General features: G+C 42.8%; 1 protein-coding gene and 1 pseudogene across 3 annotated transcripts in view; one reads left to right on the top strand and one right to left on the bottom strand.

The window, feature by feature from the left end:
* MARK1 (microtubule affinity regulating kinase 1) overlaps positions 1-12,633 on the bottom strand; it is a 121,543-nt gene extending 108,910 nt beyond the window's left edge. For all 3 annotated transcript variants that reach the window (XM_045455718.1, XM_045455717.1, XM_045455719.1), the window contains exon 1: positions 12,410-12,633. In XM_045455718.1, coding sequence (XP_045311674.1) covers positions 12,410-12,460 — 51 coding nt within the window. In that variant the 5' untranslated portion in view covers positions 12,461-12,633. The remainder of the gene's footprint in view (positions 1-12,409) is intronic.
* Positions 2,779-3,227, top strand: LOC123586487 (annotated as a pseudogene).
* Positions 12,634-21,075: the final 8,442 nt, after the last annotated feature.

The following is a 21,075-nucleotide window of genomic DNA, read 5'->3' on the forward strand; positions in this document are numbered from 1 at the left end:
AGTGGAACATGCATCCAACACTCCACTAGTTTGTGTCCAGCTCAACACAGGGTGCTGACGGGAACCAGCATATGCTAGATGCCGGGGGTAGGGGTATGGTGAGAACAACACGGGCTGCTCAGGATGCTGCTGTTTCAGAAGAACCACAGTACAGCAGACAGACACCAGAGGGAGCAAGAGCTTACAGCTCCTAAAAAGCACAACCAGGAAATCCCTCTAATCAGGCATCTACAAGCACACATCCAGAAAAGACACATCTACAGGAAAGGTTTGAGAGCCTTGAGAATCTCTAGCTGGACTGAATGGCGAAGATCTTTCAATGTAAGGGGCCGCCTGGGTGGCTCAGTAAGTTAGACAGCCGGCTCCTGATTTCAGCTCAGGTCACATCTCAAGGTTTGTGAGTTCGAGCCCTGCACTGGGCTCTGTGCTGACAATGTGGAGTCTGCTTGATATTCTCTCTCTCTCAAAAAATAAATAAGTAAAACTTAAAAAAAAAATCTTTCCGTTATTAAGCCAGTCCAGAAAGACTGAGAGAGGTAGCCATTTTTTTAAATGTGTGGATACTAACAGAGTTATAAAGAACACAAATAAAGGGGGAAACGGCCCAATCAAGGGAAGGAAATAAATCTTCAAACAAAAAACCCAACACTGAAGAAACAGGGGTATATGCATTACCTGACAAAGAATTCAAAATGATAGACATAAAGATGCTCAATGAGGTCATGAAATGATAAATGAGCAAAATGAGAATTTCAACAAAGAAACTGAAAATATAGAAGATAACCAAACAAATTTTGGAACTCAATTCAAGAATGCAATAACTCATTAGGGAGGTTCAATCACAGATCAAGCAGAAGAAAGAATGAGCAAATTTGAACATTTTCTTGAAATTATCCAGCCACAAGAACAGCAACAATAATAGCAGCAGCAGCAAGAAAGAAAAAAAGAAAAAAAGAGTGAAGAAAGTCTAAGGGAATTATAGAATACTATCAAATAAAGCAATATATGCATTATGGGAGTCTCAGAAAAAAAAAAAAGAGAAAAAGAGACAGAAAGCTTATATTTTAAAAAAATGACCAAAAAGTTCCCAAATATGAGGACGAAAATGGACATACAGATTTCCAGATGCAAGAAACCTAACAGAATTTAAACAGGAAGAAATCCAAAACAGGATGAACCCAAAAATTTCCTCACCAAAGCACATTATAATCAAATATAGGCAAAGGTCAAAGAGAATTTTGAAAGCAGCAAGATAAAAATTCCTTGTCATGTACCAAGGAACCTTCATAAACTTATTCACAGATTTCTCAGAAGAAAACTGGCAGACCAGGGAAGAGTGCAATAAAATATTCAAACTGCTGGGGGAAAAAAAAAACTTGCCAGCCAACAATGCTATATCCAGCAAAACTGTCCTTCAAAAATTAATAAAAGCTTTAAAAAAAAAAAAAAAAAAGAAAAGCTGAGAGAGTTCATCACCACTAGACCTGCCTAATGCTTAAGAGAGTCATTCAAGTTGAACAAAAAGACACTAAATAGTAACCGGAAACCATATGAAAATATAAACTTCACTGGTAATGGGAAAAATAAACACAAACACAGAATATTGTAATATGGTATGTAAATCACTTTTATCCTGGCATATAAATTAAAACACAAAAGTATTTATAAAACTAAAACTATAAAATATGCTAATAGATACACAATACAAAAAGATATAATTGTGACAACAACAATATAAAGTGTGAAGAAGGAAGAAATAAAAGTAGAATTTTTGTATGAGATTGAAGTTAAGCTGCCATCAGCTTAAAACAGATTGTCATAACTGTAAAATGTTTTATGTAAGCCCCATGGTAACCACACAGAAAATACCTAGAGAAGATACAAAAGAAAATGGAAAAAAAAACCACTCAAAGCATGTCATTAAAAAAAATAACAACCAAACACATAGGTAGACAGCAAGAAAGGTTAAGAAAGACAAAAGAATGACAAAACAGAGAAAAGACAAATAGGAACATTATAGAATGATAAAGTGGTCAATGGGCCAAAAAGATACAACAATTATAAGTGTTTATAGACTCAACATCAGAACATTTAAAATATATGAAACAGGGGCGCCTGGGTGGCGCAGTCGGTTAAGCGTCCGACTTCAGCCAGGTCACGATCTCGCGGTCCGTGAGTTCGAGCCCCGCGTCGGGCTCTGGGCTGATGGCTCAGAGCCTGGAGCCTGTTTCCGATTCTGTGTCTCCCTCTCTCTCTGCCCCTCCCCCGTTCATGCTCTGTCTCTCTCTGTCCCAAAAATAAATAAACGTTGAAAAAAAAAAATTAAAATATATGAAACAGATACTGACAGAATTGAAGGAAGAAATAGACAGCAACACAGTAACAGTTGGAAATTTCATCAACCCGTTTCCAACCATGGATAGAACATCCAGACAGCTATCAAGAAGAAAACTGAGGACTTGAACAACACTACAGACCAAAAGGTCCAAACACACATATTCAGAACATTTCACTGAATAGCAGCAGAACTCATTTTTATCAAATGTAAATAGAAATTTCCCAGGATAGGGCACATGTTAGGTACAAAACATGTCTTGCAAATTTAATAATACTGAGATTATACCGAGCATCTTATCCAAACTAATGGTATACAACTAGAAATCAGCAACAGAAGAAAACTGGAAAATGTGTGAAAATTAAGCAACATATTCTTGAGCAACCACTGGGTCGGGAAGAAATCAAGACAGAAATTATAAAATATCTCGAGACAAATGAAAACAACGTACAATCCTCTTTCCTTCAGCAGCAGGGACAGATTGTGCAGCTACGGCCAAGATTAAGGCTCCACACCTTCGCGGCAAGGAGGAGGAGCTGCTTGAACAGATGGGAGACCTGAAGGTGGAGCTGTCCCAGTTGTGCGTCGTGGAAGAGACAGGTGGCGTGGCTTCCAAGCTCTCCAAGATCTGAGCTGTTTGCAAATCCATCACCCGTGTTCTCACCACCATTAGCCAGACTCAGAAAGAGAACCTCAGGAAATTCTACGAGGACAAGAAGTACAAGCCCCTGGATCTGTGGCTGAAGAACACACATGCTGTGCACGCCCTGCTGAACAAGGACGAAAACCTGAGGACCAAGAAGCAGCAGTGGAAGAAGCAGCTATGCCTACTGGGTTAGTATGGGTCAAGGCCTGAGCATGGGCATCAGTAAAATAGTAACAAATTGGAAAAGAAAGAAAGAAAGAAAGAAAGAAAGAAAGAAAGAAAGAAAGAAAGAAAGAGGATAGAATAGAATAGAATAGAATATACAAAAACTTACAGGATATAGCAAGAGTAGTACTAAGTGGGAAGTTCATAGCAATAAAGACCTTAAAATTAAAAAACAAAAAGAATGCTCTCAAATTCCACCTCAAGGAACTAGAAAAAAGAAAAACCTAAGCCCAAAATTAGTAGAGGGAAATCAGAATAAAGATTATAGAGGTAATAAATGAAATACAGAATAGAAAAAAATTTTTAAGTCAACAAAGAATTTGTTTTTTGAAGAAAAAAAATCAACAAATGAAAGAATCTCTAGTCAGACTAAGAAAAGAGAGAGAGAGAGAGAGAGAGAGAGAGAGAAGAACCTAACAAAATCAGAGGAAACATTACAACTTATGCCATAGAATTAGAAAGGATGGTCAGAAACTACAATTACATACCAACAAGTTGGATAACCTACAAGAAATGGAGAATCCCCAAGAACATAAAATTGACCAAGACTGAACTACGAAGAAAAAGAAAATCTGAACAGATCTACACTAGTAAGGAGAATGAATCAGTAATCAAAAACTTTCAGCAAAGAAAAGCCCAGGACCAGATGGCTTTCTGGTAAATTCTATAAAACATTTAAAGAAGAATCAACATCAGTCTTTCTAAAACTTTTCCAAAAATTGAGGAGAGGTAAACACTTTCTAAGTCATTGTATGAGGCCAGCATTATTCTCATACCAAAATCAGAAAAAGATGCTACAAGAAAACCACAGGCCAATAACCTTGATGAATATATATGGAAAAATCCTAGATGAAATATTAGCAAACCAAATTTAACAGCACATTAAAAGAATCATACATGATGACCAAATGGGATCTATCCCTAAGATTCAAGGATGGTTCAACACAGGTAATCAGTGTAATTAACATTAACAGAACAAATGATGAAAATCACATGACCATCTCTATTGATACAGACACGGCATTTGACAAAATTCAATGCCCTTTCATCATAAAAAAAAAAACAAAACCTCTCAACATACTAGGAATAGAAGGTAATTACTTCAACATAATCAATACCATATATGAAAAGCCCACAGCTAACATCATACTCAATGATGAAAACCAAAAGCTTATTCTCTGCTATCAAAAACAAGGATGCCTCCTCTTGCCACTTATATTCAACATAGTACTGAAAATCTTAGGATTTTGCCTAAGCAATTTGGCAAGAAAAAGAAATAAAAGCCATACACACTGGAAAGGAAAAAGGAAAAGTATCTCTGTTTGCAAATGACATTATTTTATATGTTGAAAACCATATGACCTCCACCAAGAAACACAAACAACTGTTAGAATTACAAACAAATTCAGGGCATCTGGGTGGCTTAGTTGGTTGAGAAGCTGACTCTTGATTTTGGCTCAGGTCATGGTCCCAGCCCAGGGTCATGGGACAGAGCCCTGTGTCGGGTCCGGGTTCTGCACTGAGCATGGAGCCTGCTTGGGATTCTCTCTCTCTCTCTCTCTCTCTCTCTCTCTCTCTCTCTCCCCCTCCCTCCCTCTGCCCCTCACCCCTGCTCTCTTTCCCTCTCTTTCTCTCTCTCCCTCTAAAATAATAAAAAAGAACTAAAAACGAATTCAATAAAATTGCAGGCTACAAAATCAACAAATAAAAATCACTAACAACAAGTGATGTGAAAAGAAAATTAAGAAAACAACCTCATTTACAATAGCATTAAAAAGAATGAAATGTTTAGTAATAAATTTAACTAATGAAGCAAAAAAATGTCTACCCTGAAAACTACAAAACATCACTAAAAGAAATTAAAGGAGACACAAATAAATGGAAAGACATCTGTGTTTATGATTTGGAAGATGTAACACTGATAAAATATCCACACTACCCAAAGAGATCTACAGATCAACAAAATTCTATCAAAACCCCAATGCCATTTTTTTTACAAAAAAAGAAAAAAATCCTAATATTCATAAGGAACCACAAGGACCCTGAATAGCCAACGCAATCTTGAGAAAGAAGAACAAAGATGAAGGCCTCACAGTTAGGACTTCAAAGCATATTACATTGTTATAATAATCAAAACAGTATGACACTGGTATAAAGACAGGCATACAGACCAATGGAGGAGAATTGAAAGCACAGAATAAATCTATGTATATATGGTTAAATAATCTTTTATTGATGAGAGTACCACGAATACACAAGGAATGAAAGACAATCTTTTCAACAAATGGTGCTGGGAAAGCCAGATCTCCCCATGCAAAAGAATGAAATTGGACCTCTTATATCATACACAAAGATTAATTCAAAATGCATTAAAGACTTATATAACACCTGAAACTGTAAAATCCCTTAAAGAAAACACAGGGGAAAAGCTTCATTACAATGATCTTGGCAATGATTTCCTGGATATAACACAAATATCACAGGCAATCAAGGCAAAAAGTGAAAAGGTGGGGAACTACGTCAAAGTAAAAAGCTTCTGCACAGCAAGGGAAACAATCCTCACGGTGAAAAGACAAACTATAGAGTGGAAGAAAGTATTTATACACCATATATCTGAAAGGGGTTAATATCCAAAATATGTAAGGAACTCCTACAATTCAACTGAAGAAAAAAAACAAAAAACAAAAAACCCTGACTCTTAAAAAAATGAACAAAGGACGTGAGAAGACATTTCTTCAAAGAAGACATCTAAATGGCCAACAGGTATTTAAAAAGATGCTCAACATCACTAATCATCAGAGAAATGCATATCAAAACCACAACGAGATTATCACTTCACATCTGTTAGGATGGCCATTATCAAAAAACAAAACAGACAAAGATATGGAGAGATTGGAACCCTTGTGCGTCGTTGGTGGGAATGTAAAACGGTGTGGCCATTATGGAAAAGAATATGGAGGTTCCTCAAAAAATTTTTAAAATAGAACCTGTAATCTGGCAATCCATTTCCAGATATTTATTCAAAAGAATTGAAATCAGGATCTCAAAGAGATATTTGCAATCCCACGTTCATTGCAGCATTATTCACAACTGCCAAGTTATGAAAACATCCCAAATGTCCATCAACGGAAGAATGGATAAAGAAATGTGTGATATACATTCAATGGAGTATTTCTGCCATAAAGGAAGGGAATTCTGTCATGCTACATAATGGATGAATCTCGAGGACATTACACTAAGTGAAATTAGCCTATCATAGAAAGATTGACACTGCATGATTCCATTTAACTTAGTCAAACTTATAAAAGCAGAGAGTAGAATTGTAGTTGCCAGGGGCTGGGAAAAGAGGAAAATGGGGGAGTTGCTGCTCGATGGTATAAAGTTTCAGTCATGCAAGATGAAAAAGTTCTAAAGACCTGCTATACAACATTGAGCCTACAGTTAACAATACTGTACTTAGGAGTTTAAGAGAGTAGATTTCATATTATGTGCCTACCACAATTGAACACAATTTAACAGAAAGATTAACTGATTTAAATACGGCTGAAGAGATTTAGCCAACTAAAAGATAAACCTAAATATTACATAACTGTTGCAGATAGTATAGGGAAACAATGAAATGGGGGGGAAAAGGAGAGTTTAAGACATATGTAGGATAGAATGAGAAATTTTAACGTATCTAATGAGAGCACTGGAAACACTAGAGAGAACAGAGATAAGTTAATATTTTTTTTTTTTTTTTAACGTTTATTTATTTTTGAGACAGAGAGAGGCAGAGCATGAACGGGGGAGGGTCAGAGAGAGAGGGAGACACAGAATCGGAAGCAGGCTCCAGGCTCTGGGCCATCATCAGCCCAGAGCCCAACGCGGGGCTCGAACTCACGGACCGCGAGATCGTGACCTGAACTGGAGTCGGACACTTAACCGACTGAGCCACCCAGGCGCCCCCAGAGATAAGTTAATATTTAAAGAGAGCATGCTTGATTCAGTTCAGAAGTGATGAAAGATACAAATCCACAGATGATAAATCCAAACAAATCATGCAGCTTATAGTACAGACAGGCAGTGAACATGTGGGAAACACGAGTAAGAAGTTAAGGCACACAGAGGAGTTATGGCCTCACGTTATGTAATCAGACTCCCCAAATGAACTGCCACAGGGAGCAGAAACAAGGCTATTTTCAAAAAGATAAAAGTTGGTAAGTATCTAGAACTAATGACAAACAGGAAATCACAGGCATAGGAAGCAAGAAGGAAAAAAGGAAATCCACACCTAAATACACTGTAGTAAAGTCCAACACCTAAAGAAAAGCAGAGACTCTTACAGAGGCGGATGGAACAGATCACCTAGCTACCGGCAGATGACTTCTGAACAGAATGAAATCAGCAGACCATGAAATGCTATCTTCTGAGCAATGAATGAAAATAACTGTCATCTTAGAATTAGAGGCTGACCAAAACTATCATTGAATAATAAGAGCAAAATACATTTCACATTTAAAAAACAAAGTTTATGGCTAACAATCCTTCACCAAAAGAACTTCAAAGGTGTTCATTGGGAAAAGGGAAAATGACATCCAAAGGAAAGTCTGAGAAGGAGGAAGAAATGGTGAAAAAATAATAACTTAAAAACCATGTAGCTGATTTTAAACAACCTGGGCTTAAAAAAAGAAGAGTTAAAAACAGCACTTTGGACAGAAAGGAATAGAAGGTAGAGATGTTTTCTCACAATGGACTGTCAGACCAGGAGTGTGGACTGTGCACAGACCGATGTTCAGCTATAGCAGAGAGCACTGCTTGCTGCAACCGTATCAGAATTTTTCTTAGAAACGTGAGCCATACCTTAAGGGATTTGTGAGTTTGGGACGAGGCGGAAAGAGCAGGGCACCTGAGACAGAGAAAAGTTTCTCTGAAACTGCAAAGTTTTCAAAATAAAGATGAGCAGGGCATAGCCCGTTCTTCCTCTAATAACGCATTTTATATCATTTCATATATTCTTTTAAAATTTCTAAGACAAAGACAAAACAAACCAAAAAAAAAAAAAAAAAAAAAAAACAAAACACCTCTAAGAAGCAACAGCATGAGTACAGCAACAGTGGAAGATGTCAGAGATCATAACCTTGGGTGGTCAGTTGACTTTCTGAAGGCTTCTGCCTCTGTCTGTACTATGCAATATTTACCATAACTTCCCAGTGTCACTAACTTAATCTGATGCTAAATGAAAAAATTCAAAAGGGGAATGTTACAGCACTGATGTCTTACAGATTACTACTAGATGCTCTGCTGGGTGCTGGGGATACAGAATAAAAGGGACAAAATAAGCCAGCAATGAGAGTGCCGCAGGATAGGTACTGTGACATGTGAGGTGTGCACAGGTACCCAAAGGTAGTGGCCATGGCATGTTCTCTCTTGCCTTTTGACATTACTAACAATGATTCCCACAGCACAAACTACTGATGGCGCCTCATACACGCTAAGCACCTGCTACACTCATCACAGTGAGTTTCACGTCTATCCAAAGAATCACCTTCAAAAGTTTTACTATTAAAAGATTCAAAGTTAAGTTTAACCAAAACATTCCAAGAAGGGGTCAAATCAATTATCTTCATACTGATTAAAATTCACCACAGAAAGCTAGTCGGGGCCTTTCGCATTCATAAAAATCAGCACGATCAGAGTTTTTCTGAAACACAGAAAAACAATTTATCTTGCTTCATTTAAAAGCACCTACAGGGGCGCCTGGGTGGCTCAGTCGGTTAAGCGTCCGACTTCGGCTCAGGTCATGATCTCGCGGTCCGTGAGTTCGAGCCCCGCGTTCGGGCTCTGTGCTGACTGCTCAGAGCCTGGAGCCTGTTTCAGATTCTGTGTCTCCCTCTCTCTCTGACCCTCCCCCATTCATGCTCTGTCTCTCTCTGTCTCAAAAATAAATAAACGTTAAAAAAAAATTAAAAAAAAAAAAATAAAAGCACCTACAAGTAATGGTAATAGATTGCCTACGGTCATGCTGGCACTAACGAAGCATAATCTAAGAGAAGAAAAAAAAATTTCAAATACCCATTCTTTTTCTGGATTCTTTCCAACCTAAAATCAAACACATTTTGCATAAATTAATTCTATTATCTGTAACGTGCCTTTTCTACTTGGCTATGAAGTGTTGATGGCATGAAAAGTTCATCATTGGTTATTTTGTGGTATTTAGCCATTTCAGGCCTACCACCGATGCACACACAAATCCCTTCACCCATGAGAAAAGAACTCCTGAAAAAGTACACACAGAATGTTCTCAAAGAAAAGCAATTCTTGCTGCCTCTACTAGAGACAGTGGTAGTAACAGGAGATTAGTGGTGTAACACACCTCTTTTGAAAACCTTAATTTATCCTCAACATTTATTAGTGACACACATGGGATAGGTACTGCATATTCCCAAGAATACAAAAGCCAAATATGTTCACATGACTAAACAAAATTTTATATTAGCTGAAAATGACAATAACACACAAAGATGGTTTTTAAAACTGCCCTGTTTAAAACATTTCCAGCAGTGAAAGAACATTTTTAGTTATGTCCTTAATATTTCAAAGAACCTAGAAACCTTTACAGTCATATGAAAATAAATTTTCACAACCATCTTTTTAAATATGTCACTTGAACTGAAAAGGACTGCCAACGTCCATCTTGATTGTCTTACTGGCATTAACAGATTAGCTCACAAGCAGGTTTGTTCTTTATTTCATTGATGAGAGGTGAGTAAAAACGGATTAGGACACTTACTACAGGCCAGAGAATACAGAGAGATAACAGCAACGACTTAATAGCCATCTCTGGTAGTCCCTTTGATAAACACCTATGGCACGCACAAACCAATTTAGCCCTATTTACACAATTTTCTACTGTACACGATTTGTTCGGGATTATATTTCGGGTAAGCTGCTTGAGGGGAGAGGCCTTATCTTAAGTAATACTTCTGTATGCCTTCCAGCTCAAAAACAAAGCTGGGTGCACATTAACTGATAAATTAACAGCCAGAGTGTAACAATAAATACTTTCCACAAATTGGGACATATTAGGCAACTGGGAGAAAATCAGAATTAGATAAAGTAAGGTACAGGGAGATACAGTCATTTACAACACAAGGACAGAAGACAAGACCATAAACGTGACTTTGAAATAACATGTTCAGAACCGGAGCGAATGTGTTTATACAGCATGATTATTTTCAGAAGGTACAACAAAATTTATTACACAATTACTGCTTTGCTTAAAAATCCACTAGGGTCTTTTTTTTTGGGGGGGGGGGCAGGGGTCTTACTTGTGATGCTGCAATTTGTGCTATTCCTTGATGCATATTCTTACAATGCTATCCCATGTCCTTAAAAAGTACCTTATTCACTCACACTTATGGAAAGAGCTTTACTATTGGAAATCCAAAAGAAAATACAAACAATGTATTTTTCCACCCTTCCTAGGTTAGCACACAGTGTTTTACTAATAAACACAAAGGTCATCCATCATCTATCCTACTTTCCATTCACACTGAAATGACACACTGAATGACAAGAACCTTTTTAGAATTCCTATTAGAAAAATTCTGTACCAAAACTTGACTTGAAGATCAAGTTTAACCAAATTTTCCACCCCCCACCCCCGACCTCCTTCAATCTCCCAATCAAAACTGTGCATCAATTATTTATTTTTTAAAACACTTATGATGCAAAATGAAGTTATAATTTATGCTGGCAGCAGCCTTACACCGTGTTGACCATTTTCAATGCATGACAAGCTAGCGAGGACAAAAGCACACTCTGAAATACCTTCCCAGGTCTTCTAACAATAGTCTCTTACTAGAATTTCTTCTCCCTTCATATAATTATATTAAGTTTCTGTGTTCCCCTGCGCTCCCAAGATTAAATAATCTGTTTATACCAGCCGCCAACACTTCCGAGGGGAGTCTGTGTCTTCTCCTGCATACCTTTTGTCTAAGAACGCCAAAGCACTTCATATTTTTATTTTACCAACCATACGACAGCACTGGTCCACTGAGAGCTGGAGTCTAACTTAAACTAGACAACGAGACAGATCTGGACGGCCCACCAAACTTGGTACCTGCTAGCTCCTTAAAAACCAGTCAGAAAATCAGCCAAGGCCCTATTTACAAGTTATGCGGATTTAAAAAAACAAAACAAAACAAAAACGAGGGGGTGGGGGGGGGGAAACAAACCCTTTTCCACAAAGAAACTCACACAGACGCCCACACACAATTGTACTTTTCAGAAGGTGGGAATACAACTGATCTGGTCCTTTTGGTTTTCAAGAGTTGAAACACCAGGGACATCTGCATCCAGATAAAAACTCCTGAGGGCAATTTGATCAAAGACACAGCAAATCCTTCCTTCAAAGAAATGCACCGTGTGACACTCCAAGGAGGAGGAGAGATATTTAAAGTAAAACCTGCCCTGAATTATCGCCCCAGACTTGAGGAAGGGAATGAAAAGCCGCTGGCTTCCTACGGCTTTTAAACGTTTTTGCTGTAACCCCAGGGCCACAGAGGCTGTCCGGGAAATTCTTGTACTCATCTCTCCCGAAGAGTATCTCAGCAGCAGGAACTCATCCACACAAACACACATCCATCCTACTACCGCTCTGCCCCTTCCCTTCCGACCTTCCGCCGGCGGAGCCCACGACCCAAAATGGGACACAGTGTTACAAAAAGCAAAGTCATGGGGCAATGCAGGGGGGTGGGGGTGCAGGGGACCGAAAGGGCCAGAAGAGCGGGGGGGGGGGGGGGGAGAGGCAGTCAGCCGGCTCGCCCGCGGCGGCGGAGCGAACATTCGGGTGGGGATACAGCATGCCGAGGGACAAATACAGCAATCTGGGATGCCCACTCTGCCCTCGCCCGTGCCTCCCTGCCCTCCATCAGCCCGTCCTCTCCGGGAGGACCACCCAGGACGGGGCTCCCAGTACAGCCCCCGCCCTCGCCCTGCAGGGAAAAGCAGCGAAATGGGGTTGGAATGAAAAGGGGGCAGAGCGGCGGGCGAGGGGCACGCCGGCTCCAGGTGGAGACCGTGCGGCGGCGGCGGCGGCCGCTCGGGGGACCCGGGGGCGGCCCGGCGGAGGGCGAGGCGGGGGTCGGCCCGGGGTCTCGCCCCCGCCGCTCCCGGGGGGGGGGGGCTGTGAGAGGAGGGGAGAGGCTCGGGTTACTCACGTTCTCCGTGTCCCGCTCGTTCACCGTCGGCAATGGCGTCCGGGCCGACATTTTGTGCGGGCGGCGGGGTCGGGCCGGGGTCTCGCCGGCCGGGCTGGGGTGCGGGCCCGGGGGGGGGGGGCGAGCGGAAGGGGGGGGTGCGGGCGCGGGGCCGGGCCGAGCGGCTCCCGCAGGCCGCGGGGCGGTGCAACAAGCGGCCCCGGCGGGGCGAGGGGGAGGAAGACGCGGAGGAAGGGGAGGGGGAGCCGCTTCCCGCGGCGGCGCCGGCGGGGGGACGCGGGCAGGAGCGAGGGCGGGCTCCGGGCGAGGGCGGTTGCCCGGCGCGGGCCGGGCGGCGAGGCCGGCGGGATGCGGCGCCGAGGGGAGGGGTGGGGAGGCGGGGAAGGGGGGCCGGGGTGTGTGTGGGGGGGGGGCGGCGGCAGCGGCGGCCGGGCCCCGCTAGGCTCCCCGGGCCATGGCTGAAGGTGAGCTCGCCCCGCAAATCACTGCCCGGCTCGTCCCGGCGAGCGCGGCTCGGGCCCGGGAGTCGCGGCCCTGACAGCGCCGCCCGCGCCGCGCCCCGCGCCCCGCCTCAGGTGTGCGGCGCCGCCCGGCCGAGCCGCAGCCACGCGCCCGGGGCCCAGCGGCGGCGGCGCCCCGGCTCCCGGCGCCCCGCTGCCCGGCGCGTCCGTCCCGGCTGCTCGGCGCGCTCGCCGCCGCCGCCGCCGCCGCCGCCGCCGCGCCTCAGCCGGAGGAGCGGCCCGAGCCGGCTGCGCGCGGAGCGGCGGGCGCGGCACGCAGCGCCCAGAGGCACTTGGCGGCCGCCGCCGGGTGGGCGGGCGCCAGCCGAGGGGGCCTCTCCATTCATTCCCTCATTAGGGATGCGGGGCCGCTCCTCCCCCTCCTCGCGCGCGCTCTCGCCCGCGGGCCCCGCTGTTTATTTTTGTTTCTCGCCCCACCCGCGGAGTACGGTCGTCTGAGAGCCTCTGGTGGCTTTTATTTGTACTCGTGTTTGGGTTTTGCCGGGCGAGGTGAGAGGGCGCTGGTGCAATTAAGCGGCCCCCTTTTGTCCGTTTCATCGGGAAGAATGGGTGCGATCCTCCACCGCCCGTCTCCTACCTCGGGACTTGGCCCGTGCTTAAATTCTGCGCCCCCGCCCCCGTTTCCAAGCTTTCTCACTTCCCGGGCACCCCTGAGCCCCCTCTCAGTCCCCTTCTTCAGGGAGCCGTTGGGTTCAGGGTCACCCTAGTAGTTGGGCAAAAGGCACAAAAGCCCCCCCCCCCCCCACCCCCCGGAGGCGCCAGCAAGCCTCCGCGGGCTGCACAGGGCTCGGGCCGGGCGGCCCGCCGAGGTGCCCGCGCGGGGCCGCCTCCTCCGGAATGGGGCGGCAGAAGAGGTCGCCCGGCGCCCACCGCAGCACCCCCGGAGTGGGTGAGACCGGGAGTCCCAGTGTCTACACTGGCTGATCGTCACTTCCTGGGACACAAGGAAGTGTCATTTAGGCGAGCTTGTTTAGGGAGGGTGGAGAGCTGTGTTTGATTTTGGCCCAGTCCTATCTCCTCCAGGTGGCTTCCTCACCCTTCCACCCACCTGCCTCCCACATTATCCTTTAGACATCCCCGTACAGTGCATAGCCCTTTAAACAGCAATCCCACTTCTTTCTATCTTATCCGGGAGCTTACATTTTGCACACTCAGCCTCTAGGACAAAAACCACACCATCGCTCTATTCTTCTTTCCAATATTTCTTTTTCACTTCCTTGCATGGGTGGACAGGAAGATAAAAGGAGCAATAAATAGATAGAAGGGGGTAGATCCAATTTTTGAGCTACTTTCCCAAGCCTCCAATGGGAGTCTTAAGATGATGGGAAATCCTCCTCTCTCCTGAAGTTCATCCATTTGAAGGAAGAATCCGTGCACCAGATGGTTTTTATCCTGACTCATTAAAGGTTGTTTCTGAAAAGTTAACAGTCGACCCTTAAAACATGCTGGGAGAGACCTAAAATAGCACATACAAAGATACTCCGAGAAAAAAAATTCTCATCCAGCATATATTCACTTCTAGAACACCATCCATGGATTTATTCCCTTAGCAGTTTATCTTGTAAACACTTCTCGACTTCACAAAACAAATAAAAGTCACAAGATCCCGTTGGCGTTTGTCACCACCCCTCGAATAAAATTCAGGCTTTAGAACTGCGAGGCTGCATCCCGAATTATGGGGCACACCAGGGAATGCCAAGCTTTCACAGTCCCTCTGCGGAGATCCTGAATCACCAAGATGTACTGAAGTTGCCAGGGCAGAAGCCTTTACTTTTCGGATCAACTATAGGGGCTGCTGATGCAGTGTAGGCAGCACCATTGGCTGCCGCAGCCACGGGAGTGTACCCTGTGCTATAATGGTCCACGTGTCAACATGGAAATAAACAAGGATCTATGAAACAGTGCCCAACCCCATTGGAATAGGAATCATCCCTTCAACTGGTAGCTTGGGTTTTGCTTCTCAGTGCCCATTCACATAGTATCCTATGTCTTTATCCTTGTATTGACCCAGAGAGACATTTAATTTCCATGTTAACAAAAGTCCACGCATCTGACTTACCGAAGATCACAGATGCACTGGGTTGATAGTGTATAAAAGGGGATTACTGGAATATGTGGTACTTTCAATCATGTGCTGGTTACAGTACCCATAGGTTCATCTCCATTGGGTTCTTTATGCCTCTGAGGTGTAGTGGCTAATTAAAGACAACGCTCAAAGGAGAGCCCAAGATTCTGGCACAGTGGCTTTTAAAGTGTATGTTAAAAGTCATGGGCACATCCCTTAGCTGTGTTTGCTACGCTGTGTTCATGTACTGAAACTTACTGAAAACTATGTAGCAACACTAAGGGATACTTATTTTTAAGATCAATCCATAAAGAAAATTTTATAATACTGGCACTACATTCAAAGGGAGTCTTTATTGGGTAGATAACTCAAGTCCATAATCCTGGCTACCAAAATAGACTAGGAACGACTCTATCCCCCCAAAATGGCATTCAAATAATCCTCCTTCATGCCTACAATGTTAGGGTTGGTATATAATGAAAATTCATTCGGCATAGGTTAGAGAAAAAAAAAAGTCATTGAGTCATTGCGTAAGTGCACCTGTACGAATTCTCCTCCCCTCAAACTGGCATGAAGCAGTGTTGGGGATGAATCACAATTTATTTAGCTATACTCCTCAATAACGAGAATGCTCATGAGCAGAATCTATAGCTCCCAGTGTCTGTGACTGTGAAGAAGTGACAAAAGGAATATTTTAAGGCTTGGAGCAATTTTCTTTAGGATTATTAGCCAAATGTGGCATGTTGAATTCAGAGGTTTCTAACTTAAGGTATTAGGGTAACAAAGATTTCAGAAAAGAAAAATTGAAGTACCGAGAAAACAAAAGAAAAATAAAGATCTTCAAGATTCTAAACTTCCACTGAAATGTGCTAAAAGAGCATTGTCCATCCCCAGCCCTCCGGAGTGGAATTTTCTAGAACTACACTATCCTGTACACTACATACTAGCTACATGTGGCTATTGAGCTCTTGACGTATCACTGATGTGACTAGGGAACTGCATTTATTATTTGATTTCATTTTTAAGTAATTTAAATCATTTTAAAAGCTGATATTTGATTCAGTTATTAGGGAATTTTTAATTGTTAGGGAAAAAAACTTGGATATAGGAACCTACCCTTTCAACGAAATATTCTGAAATCCAAATGCAGCTCAAGTATTTTTTTTAATGTTTATTTATGTTTGAGAGACTGTGCAAGTGGGTAAGAGGCAGAGAGAGAGGGGGACAGAAGATCCAAAGCAGGCTCTGCGCTGACAGCACGGAGCCTGACGTGGGGCTTGAACCCACGAACCATGAGATTGTGAGGGTAGCCAAAGTCAGCCGCTTAACCAACTGGCAGCTCAAGAATTTCTGATGAAAATTTATCGTCTGAATTGAGATGTGCTGTAAGTATAAAATGTACACCAGATTTTTAAAGACTTAGGGAAGAAAGAGTTTAAGATACCTCTTTAATAAATATGATATTGATTACATATCGAAATGCTAACACTTTGACATGTTGGGTTAAATAAAATATATCAACGTTAATTCCAACTGTTTCTTTTTACTTTTACAAATATGAATATGGAAAAATATAAAATTACACATGTGAAGTAAATCATATCTCTACTGGACAGCACTTGTCCGTAAAATAGAACTTGAAAATAAAGAGATGTGGTTGCTGAAGAATCAAAGGCCTTGATTAGAAGCTATTAATAATTCCCGTTTTGACTCAACAAACATTGTATTAACTACCACTCTACCACATGCCAAACACTGTACTATTCAAAGGGAATATTCTTCGCCTAAGAGTTACCAGCAGTTAGCATTATAATATACTTTTAACAGAGCTAAATGAAAAATATGGTGAATTCGTACAAATGAGCGTTAACAGATTGCACTCATTTGTAAACAAAGAATTTATCAAATGTGACAGATTTAGCAGAGCTCATAAGCAACTCGTAAAACTGTGCATTTCTTTCTTTTTTATTTTTTTTAATGTTTATTTATTCGAAAGAGAGAGAGAGAGAGAGAGAGAGAGAGCAAGCAGGGGAGGGGCAGAGAGAGGGAGACACAGAATCTGAAGCAGGCTCCAGGCTCTGAGCTGTCAGCATAGAGCCCGACTCCAGGCTCAAACCCACAAACCACAAGATCATGACCTGAGTGGAAGTCGGACGCTTAACCGAGTGAGCCACCCAGGCGCCCCCAAACTGTGCATTTCTTGTATCATGTGCTCTAAATGTAGCTAATGTCTGATAGACTTGGCCAGCCAACAGCTATTTACTATTAAAGGCATACTTTGTGTCAGTAGGATAGGAGGCTATCTATAATCTTTCCTTTAACCCACAGGGAGAACTACAAGGTGGGCAGTTCTGTAAAGGTAACAAAGAGTTGTCCCAGCTAAAGAGGAACATAGTTAATGTCCATCAGAAAAAGAACACTCCGTTCTTTTCAAAAAAAAAATAAACTGGGTCCTGATTGCTCTCCTATGGTTAACAGGTACATTTTTATTACACGTCAGAGTCACCACATAAAATGTAGAACCACTGAAATGGAAATGGACCTCAAGGGAAAAGATGTATTTTATTTTAAACGCTATATGGGGTGCCTGGGTGGCTCAGTTGGTTAAGCGTCTGACTTCGGCTCAGGTCATGATCTCGCGGGACAGGAGTTCGAGCCCCACATGAGGCTCTCTGTTGTCAGCGCAGAGCCTGCCTCGGATCTTGGGTCCCCTTCTCTCTGCCCCTCCCCCGCTGGCACTCTCTGTCTCTCAAAAACAAACATTAAAAAAACAACTATATAAGGCTGTTGCCTTTTACATTGTATATATGGTCATAGAAAGAAGAGTCCTATGGTTTTACACACTACCCTTGTCTTCGCAGCTGTCGCGGTCAGCCCCATCCAGCTCATGGGGAGTTTAGGTCGGCCCATTCCACACCTCACAAACATAATCTCTGCCTACGTAATATTCAACCTCTTTCCGTTTCCCCAAACACCCTACTCTCGGCAACAGGGCACTGTTTGGAAATCCCGGAGCACACCACACTGCTTAACTCCTCTGCACCTCTCTGTCATCTGTTCTCTCTCCTGGGAATGTCCTCGCCTCTCTTCCGCCTGATGACTCAGAGTTGGCCTCTAAGTACCTTCTCTTGAAGGCTTCCATGACATCCTTGCTCCTCCCCACAGCCACAGACGTAATTAATCCCTTGGTGCTACCCCGGGACCCTGGTCATTCTGCTGTTTCTCCCCTTGCACTGTGCACCTGGCTGGTCCCCCACCCAGCTGTGAGCTAGGTCAAGGAAGGGAATATGTCTTCTTAAAAAATTTCATTTGAGTACAGTCGGCACACAATGTTACATTAGTGTCAGGTGCACGGCTTAGTGATTCAACCTCTCCTTACACTATGCTAGGCTCTCCACGACTGTAGCTACCATCTGTCAGCATACAATGCTTTACTCTATCATTGACTGTGATCCCTACGTTGTGCCTTTTATTCCCACGACTTGGGAATATACCTTACTTAATTGACTCTTTTTGTCCAGGGCCCAGCACAGTGCCTAGCAGCTAGCAGATCCCCAGTTTCCCGAAGGATGTTTATTGACTTGTTCCATGTAAATTTCCTGCATTTCCACCTTCTTTTGAATCCTAAGAAGCATCATACAGGAATTGAAAAAAATAATCAGGAGAATCACTAAAGTTTGCACTTAGGGGCTATTGGAGTGGATAAGAGTTCACACAGTATAGAAAATATCTTCCCAATAAATGTTATTGACTGAGTAGTAAAGTGACTCTGTTCTGTCTGCTGTGGAGTAGTAGCTGAACAAAGTACTGCTAATTTTATTACTCTGTGGTTTTACTGTAGTCGTTCATTTTTATCCAAACATAGGAGTTGCTGGTCATCACTATTTCAATACAAGTCTTCTTCTCAAACGTTGTGTTATTTATTTTTGAGGAACTGCAAGAGGGGGAGGGGCAGAGAGAGAGGCGGGTACAGAGGCTCCGCAGAGAGCCTGATGCCCGGCTCAAACTCACAAGCCACGAGATCATGACCTGAGCCGAAGCCAAGAGCTGGATGCTTAACCGACTGAGCCACCCAGGTGCCCCTCAGCAGAGCAGTCTTTTGAAGGAGTATCTGCATTAGCCAAGGTGCAGCGACAGCAAGGACTCACTTGGTCAGGAGAAAGCCCTTCAAAGGTAGGTGAAAAAATGAAAAGTTGGATGACATAATGATGGGGTGCCAAAGACAATAGAGCTGGCATATCAGCCCCAGGAGGAGTCAGCAGGAATCAGGTGCCTCCTCCTAAGCAAAAGTCTTTCAGCAGACTGAGCATGACAGCATCACCTGGCAGTGTAAATTGGGACAGCGAAACAAAGGACAAGACACGTGGAAGTGACTACTGGTGGTGAGTTACACATTGGTCTGTGGGAACATTGAAAAAAATGCAGATAAAAATCAGCGTTAATAGTATCATGTTCAGGGGCGCCTGGGTGGCTCAGTCGGTTAAGTGGCCGACTTCAGCTCAGGTCATGATCTCGCGGTCCCTAAGTTCGAGCCCCGCGTCGGGTTCTGTGCTGACAGCTCAGAGCCTGGAGCCTGTTTCAGATTCTGTGTCTCCCTCTCTCTCTGACCCTCCCCCGTTCATGCTCTGTCTCTCTCTGTCTCAAAAATAAATAAACGTTAAAAAAAATGATAAAAAAATAGTATCATGTTCAAATAGAAGGACACTGGTTCCGTATAGACTCATACAGGTGTGGATACACCCACATCATTGTACCTTCCAAACTGCAGTTTGGTAATGTCACATGGCAAGCAAAACAATCCTTGGGATGGAAGTCTTATGGAAACCACCCAATTTGCAACTACAAATTGAACATAATGTAATTCGACACCCTTTTAAACAGCTTTGTAATTTGATTATCTGACTTCGTGGACGACATCCTGAGTGAACTGCCCGCTTATATTTTTATACTTCCTCTGTTAGCCCGAAAGTATGTTTTATAGTTTCTTTTCATGAACTTAACGTATTCAATCACTTCAAATTGTTGTTATGTTAAAGGCGACACGATTTACATTTTGAGGATTTTCTTCCTTTCCTACATAAATACTGACACCATTTCTTACTTTGCTCATTCACTCACTTAAAAATATTGAGCGCTGCTAACGCCTGGCCCTATTCTTAGCTCTTCAGAAAGAGCAGTAGACAAAATAGACAGAAATCCCCACCCACATGAAGTTTACATTTTGATAAGCACTTTTGGTGTCTAGACAGTTCGAAACCAGAGGCTCCTATCCTACAAATAACATTTTGCGTTATCCCTTGGTTCGTTTTCTTTGTTAACAAACATAAGCACCCGGATTTAATTTTTTTTTTTTTTTTTTAAGTAATGAATTGCAGTAGCTAGATCTTTTCTCCAATCCACAGGCGATTGCTTTCTCTCTTAATATTTTGGCCTCTCTCCAATAAGCTTTTATATAAACAGCTTCAACTGGTTCCACAAGTAGGTTGGGTACTTTAAAACCATAATGAAGACGTCTTCCTGACCAGGTGACCTGTATTGGAACTACGTTCTGTAATATTATCTGAGCTTTATTATATTGACCCCAGCATACTTCCTACATTTCATCATTATGAACTACTTCACCTTCAATCACTGGTAGTTTTCTTCCTATTTCCATTAGTCCCAGATACACTGTCAATATTTTGGTAGCTCAGCAAGAACCGTGTCATAAAAGTGGATCTATATCTATAACCATTTAAGCATGCTTTTTTTTTTTTCAGATCAAGGAATGGTTTTGGAAATTTCCTCCCTGTCTGTTCCGTAAAACGTAAGCCCCCTGTTACTTGCTTTGGTGGTATATCCCACTTTTCCCTCTGAGCTCTTATCACAATGATTACCAGGGAGGCCCTCTGGGTGGTCCTTCCAGGGCTGTATCTCCAGGGCCTATCACAGTGCCTAGGGGTCGGAAGTTACTCAACATTAAGGAAAGAATCCTAGATTTCATCGTTTCTCTGAATTTGAACATAGGTTATCACACCCCCAATTTCTTTCAGGCAATCTTTATTTTTTTAATGATTTTTTTTCCAACGTTTATTTATTTT

This window comes from Leopardus geoffroyi, chromosome C3, assembly GCF_018350155.1.
Source record: "Leopardus geoffroyi isolate Oge1 chromosome C3, O.geoffroyi_Oge1_pat1.0, whole genome shotgun sequence".
In the NCBI taxonomy this organism is placed as follows: Eukaryota; Metazoa; Chordata; class Mammalia; order Carnivora; family Felidae; genus Leopardus; species Leopardus geoffroyi.